The sequence below is a fragment of the Harmonia axyridis genome, chromosome 4 (genome assembly GCF_914767665.1).
Source record: "Harmonia axyridis chromosome 4, icHarAxyr1.1, whole genome shotgun sequence".
NCBI classification, from domain to species: domain Eukaryota; kingdom Metazoa; phylum Arthropoda; class Insecta; order Coleoptera; family Coccinellidae; genus Harmonia; species Harmonia axyridis.
Genome location: NC_059504.1, coordinates 39,875,198 through 39,887,319, shown reverse-complemented (window position 1 = coordinate 39,887,319; position 12,122 = coordinate 39,875,198). Strand labels below are relative to the sequence as shown.

Below are 12,122 nucleotides of genomic sequence, written 5' to 3'. Positions count from 1 at the left end.
TGTCTCATCCTTCAGTTTTTTTAGGAATATCATTGGAATTTCGTCCGGGCCTGCTGCAGTGTTCCTCATAGAGGAAAGGGCTAATTTAAGTTCTTGTAAGGTGAAGGGATGATTGATAGTCTTCTCAGATTGTCCTATATTCATCGCTTGTTTCTTGGGGCGTTGTGGAATATCTTGATTAACTGTTTTTTCAAAATAATGTTTCGCCAACGTATTTGCTATGTCTTGACTCTTAGTGATGGGTTCGTCTTTCTCGTCAAGGATGGAAGGAATGTTGTAGGTTGTATTCTGACCTTTTATTTGTTTTATTTTGGTCCAAACTTGAGCAGGTGTTGTATTCGGAGAGATTGAAGATACAAAATTCATCCAAGATTTTCGTTTGCTTTCCTTAAGAATTCTTCTAGAGACTGCCTTGAGTTTTTTGAAATTTACCAAGTCTTCTTGATGTTGTGTTCTTCTGTAACGGTTCAGTGCACTTTTACATTGTTTTACGGCGAGTTTGCACGCTTCATTCCACCATGGGACTATCTTCTTGTTTGTTTTTATTGTGATTCGTCCGATATGTTTTTCCGCTGCTGAGATTAAGATGTTTGTGAATTGGTGGACAGCTTGATTTATGTTATTCATGAATTCTGCAGCTGTAACTTGAGAGTTCACCTCTTCCGCGTAGGAATTCCAGTCAGCACTGGTCATTCTCCACTTTATAACGTTATCTGGGGGGTTGGAAATGCTATCTGTTATAACAATGGGAAAATGATCGCTATCATATAGACTGTCCAGAGTGGTCCAGGAGAGATGAGTCGCTGTAGTAGGATCACACAAAGAGAGGTCAATAGATGAAAATTTCCCGGTTGATACATCGAAATATGTGTTTTCTCCCGTATTAAGTATGTTGAGGTCGAGATCTGATATCACATCTGCAACCACTCTTCCTTTACCAAATGTTGTTTCTGAGCCCCATGCCGTATTGTGAGCATTGAAGTCGCCTACCATGATGAAAGGGGTAGGCAATTGGTTCACGAGATCTGTTAGTTCGGAGTAAGAGAGGTTGTGATTCGGCGGAATATAAACGTTGCAAACAGTAATTTTTTTGGGACACCAGGTAGTGACGGCTACGGCCTCGAGAGGGGTATGTAGGTTGATTTCTCTGTGGTAAATTTCTGTTGAGATGAATATAGTTGCACCACCGCTAGCTCTGATGTTTGTTCTTCTGATGAAGTGATGACCTGAATAGTTTTTTAGGTAAGGATTATGACTGGTTTTGAAATTCGTCTCTTGCAGGCATAGAATGTCAGGAAGAGTATCGGAGACAAGTTGTTGAATCCGTTCTAGTCGTGGGTAAAACCCTTTGCAATTCCATTGTATTAATTTGAAGGTGGATGGTTATTATTGGTAGTGTGTAGATATTTGGGAAGAACTGTCAGAAGGGTCGTCGTCTTCTGTAGTTATGTCAAGGCTATTGAGACTTTCAACTTCAATCTCTTCATCCTTAAGTTTTTCTTTGATTTTCTTTGAAATTCTGGTGATTCTGTTTTTGCTTGCTCTTTCTACGTATGGGTAAATATTATGTAGGTCCTGTAGTAGTGCTTTTACATTCGTTGTGAATTTTTCAGCTTCGTTATAGGGTGAAGGGCTTCCAAAAGAATTTTCTAGAAACGCAATTAGGTTATCATAGGGTATATGGAAGGATTCTGGGTTTTCTTGATAAGCAGTTGAAATTGCAGTTTTGGTGGAGTCGCTCAGGGCGTGGTCCTCAGGTACCTCTATTTTGCGCTTCTTCTTGACTCTTTTGTTATCGGGAATCCTTTTCGTTGGAGTTTGTGGGGGCGGCATGTAATTCTCACTTACAGGGTCAGACCCGGTGGTAGGTTCTTGTTGACTGGTTTGATCACTAGATGACAGGATCTCTGAGAGTCCTCTCTTGGGAGCAGGAATCTCACCCGCTTGTGGTATCGTAGGGGACGGATGATGAGCTTGAACATAGTTTATTGGGGCTTGTGTTTGTGGTTGGGTGTTATGTACTTGAACTGTTTGAGGGTTAGGGCAGGTTGATGCTACGTGGCCAGTTTGGCGGCAAATAAAGCACTCCATTTTGTCTGTTGAAAGGAAAATCCTATATTCATTACCGTCGTATTGGACTAAGGTGGATGTTTGTAGTTCGTAATTCTCGTTAGGGGGGAAAATATATACTTGTCTTCGGAAACTGAGTATATGGGAGTACTCATCTCCAGGTATACCAGCTTTCAAGAATGAAACGGGGGAAGCCAATTGAAGTCCGATGTCAGTTAAGACTTCTGTTACGAGATCGTGTGGGATGCATGGTGAAATATTCGAAATCACAATCCTCTTTGTTGGTGAAACTAGCCTTCTTACATTCAAATTTGTGTCACCTATAGTCACAGTTGGGTGGGTTTTGATAAGTTGGTCTACTAGTTCTATATTGGCTAGGTATACGCAGATCCTGTTGTTAGATATTCTGGAAGCGAAACAGATATTTTTCGGTTGGATAATGTTACCTATAGCCTGGACGTAGTCGAATAGTTTCAGGTTGTCCTCCGCATGTAGCACTATAGCTTGTTCTCTTTTAGGAAAATTGATTTTTGGAATTGTTTTAGCAGCAGTTACGTAGGATTGGGAGCTCATTGTATGTTCAGTGTTTTTCGACATTGTTGTATTGTGTTCAGTAGGGTTCATGGATGCCATGCTTAACACCCTTGTACTCAAGAGTGTTCGGTTTGAAGTTTGTATTTAGGTGTTAACTATCAGCGTATATGTAGTTTTATATACATCATAATGTATTATTGGTTGCCTATTAATAGGCAGTGAATAATCCGTTTATACTATCAGCCGTGTGTATATGCTGACAGAATAAAGTGGGAAAAAACTCGTTTGTTTACAAACGAAGTCGGGGTAGAAAAAGTCTCTCAAATTTTTGATAAGTAACTCAGAGTGAGTATCACTTACGTATACTATTATAGCACACTCGTTGATAACCACTTATTTCGTAATTAGGTACATTCAATTGGTAGCCACCAAAGAACGATGCAAACACCGTGGGTGTAGACTCGCGAATCCTAACTAATTTTGAGTATTCTCCTTGATGAGAGATGCTAATTGAGGTAATTTTTAACTTTCTCTTTTTGAATTTTGAACCAATTTTTCGGGTGAAATTGCTGTATGAAAATTTCAAACATTAATCTATAATTATGACAAGAATGTTGGCAAATCTCAAAGAAAATAATCATTTCGTTAATGAAATGTAATTAAAATATACCAATTTTGCATAAAATTTCGAAAGGAAGAGGATTATTTAAAAGATTTTCGAGTAATGTATTTGTACTCTGCATCCTGTGCACCCTAATTTGTCTTATTTCCGAAAATATTATGTCGATACTCACACATACAAAGTATTGAGAAGAAGAAGAATTTTTATTTTTCTGATAAACTGATTACATCGCTATAATACATTATAACCAGTGTGCGATGTTAAATGAATATGTTTCAAGAAATTGATTTGGAACTGATATCCTCTAAATATTTCTGAATTTGAATATCGTTAACAGTACAATGGAATTCTTTCATTCAATTGAATCAACCGGATCATGCGCAGTACCTTATTCTTCCTAATTGACAATAAATGAATATCTCAGAAACTTTCGAGTAGAAATTAGTTCAGTCTTGTTTGTCTTCTTGAATTGACAAGTGTTTTTGTATATTTGTTTGTTCTTGTTTTGTTGCGAACAATGTCGCCGATTAATAATAAATCTGATATGCAGAAAAACCAATCAAGTGAGTACCCATGCCTATGTTTTCATAACGTCTAATTGAAATTATTTTTTAAATATAATTATTTCTCTTCGAATAATTTGTATTTAATATAAAATTTCGTTTTGCTCAATTTTAATAGTCAATATACCCAATTGATATTTTTGAATTCTTCACATTAAAGGCTAAATGATTAATAGATGAACGAATATTTTCTTCAGGTGTAGAAATTGAGAAGAGGAGACGCTATAAAAAGAAAATATTAAATCTGGCTGCATCAAAAATGAAGAATAGCAAAGAAATGTTGGCGAGCACCGAAATGCGCCAAAATATCCATTTCGCATTATACAAAGTAGCTCTGGAGCAATTATATGGCAAGGAAATAGTTGAGAGGAAAAATAAAGAGTTGGATGATAAAGAGAAGAAAGAAAAAGAAGAAAACAAAGTCAAAGAAAGGAAACTCACTGAAAAAATTGCAGTCTCTAGTGCTTTGGTCAAAGCGAAGTTATATAAGCTACTTCTGAATAAAATAGTTAGTGGAGATCTGAATAAAGAATATGCTAATCGAGAAATAAAGAAGCTTTCTCTCCGGAATAAACCGATAATAAAATATAGGCACCTGAAATTCATTCCTACTGTACCAAAGAGAGCAATAGACACTGAAAGTGGTTCAGATATGAACTAATGAAAATAAAATTACTTCTACTTAAAAAAATTACAATCTATTATGAAAATAAAAAAATTTCAATTCTTCAAATCGAGTACCTCTACTTTTAGAAGGAATCAATGAATGACATTGAAACATCTGGAATTTACTCTCATTATACCAACAGAAGCCTGATTCACTGAAGATTCCTAATATATGAAAAGACTAAAAAAACAATATCAGGAGGCACTCCGAAAATTTTTACTTTGATTTCTCATTTGTGAGTTTTTTTTTGATTTTTTGTTACAACAAATGAAATTCCTTGAAAAAACTAACTAATTTTGATTTCAATCATTTTGTTGATTGATGTGAATATATGTATATATTGTATAAAGATTTAGATTTAAATAAATGTATTTAAATAATCGAATTTTTTGTGACCTTATCCTATTCCTAATATGAAATTATTTTTTTGACTTTATAACTTCTCTCTTCAATTATCTCCTGAAAATATATGAAAAATATTTCAAAGGCCACTAAAATATACTAACTACGACAAGTACTCTTCGATGAATCATATCATAGCTATTCATTACTATGACAACATATTTCGGATAATTTCAGTGGCTTATCAATGGGGATAAATGTCGAAAACATGTGATTTGCTCCATTAAAATATATAAAATTCATATAATCTATGTATATTATAAAAGAGACTAGCTGGCAATTAAAAATACATAATACCATCTCCGTTAAGGAAAGTTCATTGTGTTTTACATAAAATATAATACGATGTGATTAGAGAAATTCGATGGTAGAGTATTCTCCTTGATGAGAGATGCTAATTGAGGTAATTTTTAACTTTCTCTTTTTGAATTTTGAACCAATCTTTCGGGTGAAATTGCTGTATGGAAATTTCAAACATTAATCTATAATTATGACAAGAATGTTGGCAAATCTCAAAGAAAATAATCATTTCCTTAATGAAATGTAATTAAAATATACGAATTTTGCATCAAATTTCGAAAGGAAGAGGATTATTCAAAAGATTTTCGAGTTATGTATTTGTACTTTGCATCCTGTGCACCCTAATTTGTCTTATTTACGAAAATATTATGTCGATACTCAAACATACAAAGTATTGAGAAGAAGAAGAATTTTTATTTTTCTGATAAACTGATTACATCGCTATAATACATTATAACCAGTGTGCGATGTTAAATGAATATGTTTCAAGAAATTGATCTATGAGAGTATTGATTCAATATTTTGGAACTGATATCCTCTAAATATTTCTGAATTTGAATATCGTTAACAGTACAATGGAATTCTTTCATTCAATTGAATCAACCGGATCATGCGCAGTACCTTATTCTTCCTAATTGACAATAAATGAATATCTCAGAAACTTTCGAGTAGAAATTAGTTCAGTCTAGTTTGTCTTCTTGAATAGACAAGTGTTTTATTGCGTTTTGTTCCTAATTGACAATAAATGAATCTCTCAGAAACTTTCAAGTAGAAATTAGTTCAGTCTTGTTTGTCTTCTTGAATTGACAAGTGTTTTTGTATATTTGTTTGTTCTTGTTTTGTTGCGAACAATGTCGCCGATTAATAATAAATCTGATATGCAGAAAAACCAATCAAGTGAGTACCCATGCCTATGTTTTCATAACGTCTAATTGAAATTATTTTTTAAATATAATTATTTCTCTTCGAATAATTTGTATTTAATATAAAATTTCGTTTTGCTCAATTTTAATAGTCAATATACCCAATTGATATTTTTGAATTCTTCACATTAAAGGCTAAATGATTAATAGATGAACGAATATTTTTTTCAGGTGTAGAAATTGAGAAGAGGAGACGCTATAAAAAGAAAATATTTAATCTGGCTGCATCAAAAATGAAGAATAGCAAAGAAATGTTGGCGAGCACCAAAATGCGCCAAAATATCCATTTCGCATTATACAAAGAAGCTCTGGAGCAATTATATGGCAAGGAAATAGTTGAGAGGAAAAATAAAGAGTTGGATGATAAAGAGAAGAAAGAAAAAGAAGAAAACAAAGTCAAAGAAAGGAAATCCACTGAAAAAATTGCAGTATCTAGTGCTTTGGTCAAAGCGAAGTTATATAAGCTACTTCTGAATAAAATAGTTAGTGAAGATCTGAATAAAGAATATGCTAATCGAGAAATAAAGAAGCTTTCTCTCCGGAATAAACCGATAATAAAATATAGGCACCTGAAATTCATTCCTACTGTACCAAAGAGAGCAATAGACACTGAAAGTGGTTCAGATATGAACATATGAAAATAAAATTACTTCTACTTAAAAAAATTACAATCTATTATGAAAATAAAAAAATTTCAATTCTTCAAATCGAGTACCTCTACTTTTAGAAGGAATCAATGAATGACATTGAAACATCTGGAATTTACTCTCATTATACCAACAGAAGCCTGATTCACTGAAGATTCCTAATATATGAAAAGACTAAAAAAACAATATCAGGAGGCACTCCGAAAATTTTTACTTTGATTTCTCATTTGTGAGTTTTTTTTTGATTTTTTGTTACAACAAATGAAATTCCTTGAAAAAACTAACTAATTTTGATTTCAATCATTTTGTTGATTGATGTGAATATATGTATATATTGTATAAAGATTTAGATTTAAATAAATGTATTTAAATAATCGAATTTTTTGTGACCTTATCCTATTCCCAATATGAAATTATTTTTTTGACTTTATAACTTCTCTCTTCAATTATCTCCTGAAAATAAATGAAAAATATTTCAAAGGCCACTAAAATATACTAACTCCGACAAGTACTCTTCGATGAATCATATCATAGGTATTCATCACTATGACAACATATTTCGGCTAATTTCAGTGGCTTATCAATGGGGATAAATGTCGAAAACATGTGATTTGCACCATTGAAATATATAAAATTCATATAATCTATGTATATTATGAAAGAGACTAGCTGGCAATTAAAAATACATAATACCATCTCCGTTAAGGAAAGTTCATTGTGTTTTACATAAAATATAATACGATGTGATTAGAGAAATTCGATGGTAGAGTATTCTCCTTGATGAAAGATGCTAATTGAGGTAATTTTTAACTTTCTCTTTTTGAATTTTGAAACAATTTTTCGGGTGAAATTGCTGTATGAAAATTTCAAACATTAATCTATAATTATGACAAGAATGTTGGCAAATCTCAAAGAAAATAATCATTTCGTTAATGAAATGTAATTAAAATATACCAATTTTGCATAAAATTTCGAAAGGAAGAGGATTATTTAAAAGATTTTCGAGTAATGTATTTGTACTCTGCATCCTGTGCACCCTAATTTGTCTTATTTCCGAAAATATTATGTCGATACTCACACATACAAAGTATTGAGAAGAAGAAGAATTTTTATTTTTCTGATAAACTGATTACATCGCTATAATACATTATAACCAGTGTGCGATGTTAAATGAATATGTTTCAAGAAATTGATTTGGAACTGATATCCTCTAAATATTTCTGAATTTGAATATCGTTAACAGTACAATGGAATTCTTTCATTCAATTGAATCAACCGGATCATGCGCAGTACCTTATTCTTCCTAATTGACAATAAATGAATATCTCAGAAACTTTCGAGTAGAAATTAGTTCAGTCTTGTTTGTCTTCTTGAATTGACAAGTGTTTTTGTATATTTGTTTGTTCTTGTTTTGTTGCGAACAATGTCGCCGATTAATAATAAATCTGATATGCAGAAAAACCAATCAAGTGAGTACCCATGCCTATGTTTTCATAACGTCTAATTGAAATTATTTTTTAAATATAATTATTTCTCTTCGAATAATTTGTATTTAATATAAAATTTCGTTTTGCTCAATTTTAATAGTCAATATACCCAATTGATATTTTTGAATTCTTCACATTAAAGGCTAAATGATTAATAGATGAACGAATATTTTCTTCAGGTGTAGAAATTGAGAAGAGGAGACGCTATAAAAAGAAAATATTAAATCTGGCTGCATCAAAAATGAAGAATAGCAAAGAAATGTTGGCGAGCACCGAAATGCGCCAAAATATCCATTTCGCATTATACAAAGTAGCTCTGGAGCAATTATATGGCAAGGAAATAGTTGAGAGGAAAAATAAAGAGTTGGATGATAAAGAGAAGAAAGAAAAAGAAGAAAACAAAGTCAAAGAAAGGAAACTCACTGAAAAAATTGCAGTCTCTAGTGCTTTGGTCAAAGCGAAGTTATATAAGCTACTTCTGAATAAAATAGTTAGTGGAGATCTGAATAAAGAATATGCTAATCGAGAAATAAAGAAGCTTTCTCTCCGGAATAAACCGATAATAAAATATAGGCACCTGAAATTCATTCCTACTGTACCAAAGAGAGCAATAGACACTGAAAGTGGTTCAGATATGAACATAAGAAAATAAAATTACTTCTACTTAAAAAAATTACAATCTATTATGAAAATAAAAAAATTTCAATTCTTCAATTCGAGTACCTCTACTTTTAGAAGGAATCAATGAATGACATTGAAACATCTGGAATTTACTCTCATTATACCAACAGAAGCCTGATTCACTGAAGATTCCTAATATATGAAAAGACTAAAAAAACAATATCAGGAGGCACTCCGAAAATTTTTACTTTGATTTCTCATTTGTGAGTTTTTTTTTGATTTTTTGTTACAACAAATGAAATTCCTTGAAAAAACTAACTAATTTTGATTTCAATCATTTTGTTGATTGATGTGAATATATGTATATATTGTATAAAGATTTAGATTTAAATAAATGTATTTAAATAATCGAATTTTTTGTGACCTTATCCTATTCCCAATATGAAATTATTTTTTTGACTTTATAACTTCTCTCTTCAATTATCTCCTGAAAATATATGAAAAATATTTCAAAGGCCACTAAAATATACTAACTCCGACAAGTACTCTTCGATGAATCATATCATAGGTATTCATCACTATGACAACATATTTCGGCTAATTTCAGTGGCTTATCAATGGGGATAAATGTCGAAAACATGTGATTTGCACCATTAAAATATATAAAATTCATATAATCTATGTATATTATAAAAGAGACTAGCTGGCAATTAAAAATATATAATACCATCTCCGTTAAGGAAAGTTCATTGTGTTTTACATAAAATATAATACGATGTGATTAGAGAAATTCGATGGTAGAGTATTCTCCTTGATGAGAGATGCTAATTGAGGTAATTTTTAACTTTCTCTTTTTGAATTTTGAACCAATTTTTCGGGTGAAATTGCTGTATGAAAATTTCAAACATTAATCTATAATTATGACAAGAATGTTGGCAAATCTCAAAGAAAATAATCATTTCGTTAATGAAATGTAATTAAAATATACCAATTTTGCATAAAATTTCGAAAGGAAGAGGATTATTTAAAAGATTTTCGAGTACTGTATTTGTACTCTGCATCCTGTGCACCCTAATTTGTCTTATTTCCGAAAATATTATGTCGATACTCACACATACAAAGTATTGAGAAGAAGAAGAATTTTTATTTTTCTGATAAACTGATTACATCGCTATAATACATTATAACCAGTGTGCGATGTTAAATGAATATGTTTCAAGAAATTGATTTGGAACTGATATCCTCTAAATATTTCTGAATTTGAATATCGTTAACAGTACAATGGAATTCTTTCATTCAATTGAATCAACCGGATCATGCGCAGTACCTTATTCTTCCTAATTGACAATAAATGAATATCTCAGAAACTTTCGAGTAGAAATTAGTTCAGTCTAGTTTGTCTTCTTGAATAGACAAGTGTTTTGTTGCGTTTTGTTCCTAATTGACAATAAATGAATTTCTCAGAAACTTTCAAGTAGAAATTAGTTCAGTCTTGTTTGTCTTCTTGAATTGACAAGTGTTTTTGTATATTTGTTTGTTCTTGTTTTGTTGCGAACAATGTCGCCGATTAATAATAAATCTGATATGCAGAAAAACCAATCAAGTGAGTACCCATGCCTATGTTTTCATAACGTCTAATTGAAATTATTTTTTAAATATAATTATTTCTCTTCGAATAATTTGTATTTAATATAAAATTTCGTTTTGCTCAATTTTAATAGTCAATATACCCAATTGATATTTTTGAATTCTTCACATTAAAGGCTAAATGATTAATAGATGAACGAATATTTTTTTCAGGTGTAGAAATTGAGAAGAGGAGACGCTATAAAAAGAAAATATTAAATCTGGCTGCATCAAAAATGAAGAATAGCAAAGAAATGTTGGCGAGCACCGAAATGCGCCAAAATATCCATTTCGCATTATACAAAGAAGCTCTGGAGCAATTATATGGCAAGGAAATAGTTGAGAGGAAAAATAAAGAGTTGGATGATAAAGAGAAGAAAGAAAAAGAAGAAAACAAAGTCAAAGAAAGGAAACTCACTGAAAAAATTGCAGTCTCTAGTGCTTTGGTCAAAGCGAAGTTATATAAGCTACTTCTGAATAAAATAGTTAGTGGAGATCTGAATAAAGAATATGCTAATCGAGAAATAAAGAAGCTTTCTCTCCGGAATAAACCGATAATAAAATATAGGCACCTGAAATTCATTCCTACTGTACCAAAGAGAGCAATAGACACTGAAAGTGGTTCAGATATGAACATATGAAAATAAAATTACTTCTACTTAAAAAAATTACAATCTATTATGAAAATAAAAAAATTTCAATTCTTCAAATCGAGTACCTCTACTTTTAGAAGGAATCAATGAATGACATTGAAACATCTGGAATTTACTCTCATTATACCAACAGAAGCCTGATTCACTGAAGATTCCTAATATATGAAAAGACTAAAAAAACAATATCAGGAGGCACTCCGAAAATTTTTACTTTGATTTCTCATTTGTGAGTTTTTTTTTGATTTTTTGTTACAACAAATGAAATTCCTTGAAAAAACTAACTAATTTTGATTTCAATCATTTTGTTGATTGATGTGAATATATGTATATATTGTATAAAGATTTAGATTTAAATAAATGTATTTAAATAATCGAATTTTTTGTGACCTTATCCTATTCCCAATATGAAATTATTTTTTTGACTTTATAACTTCTCTCTTCAATTATCTCCTGAAAATATATGAAAAATATTTCAAAGGCCACTAAAATATACTAACTCCGACAAGTACTCTTCGATGAATCATATCATAGGTATTCATCACTATGACAACATATTTCGGCTAATTTCAGTGTCATATCAATGGGGATAAATGTCGAAAACATGTGATTTGCACCATTAAAATATATAAAATTCATATAATCTATGTATATTATAAAAGAGACTAGCTGGCAATTAAAAATACATAATACCATCTCCGTTAAGGAAAGTTCATTGTGTTTTACATAAAATATAATACGATGTGATTAGAGAAATTCGATGGTAGAGTATTCTCCTTGATGAGAGATGCTAATTGAGGTAATTTTTAACTTTCTCTTTTTGAATTTTGAACCAATTTTTCGGGTGAAATTGCTGTATGAAAATTTCAAACATTAATCTATAATTATGACAAGAATGTTGGCAAATCTCAAAGAAAATAATCATTTCGTTAATGAAATGTAATTAAAATATACCAATTTTGCATCAAATTTCGAAAGGAAGAGGATTATTTAAAAGATTTTCGAGTAAT

The 12,122-nt window shown here is 31.3% G+C and overlaps 1 protein-coding gene across 1 annotated transcript; it reads left to right on the top strand.

Annotated features, from left to right (window-relative positions):
- The first annotated feature begins 10,297 nt into the window (after nt 1–10,297).
- On the top strand, nt 10,298–11,428 carry LOC123678334 (DNA ligase 1-like). Its single transcript, XM_045615317.1, has 2 exons — nt 10,298–10,439; nt 10,637–11,428. Exons 1-2 carry the CDS (start codon nt 10,394–10,396, stop codon nt 11,101–11,103), a joined length of 513 nt encoding a protein of 170 aa, XP_045471273.1. The 5' UTR covers nt 10,298–10,393; the 3' UTR covers nt 11,104–11,428.
- Nucleotides 11,429–12,122: the final 694 nt, after the last annotated feature.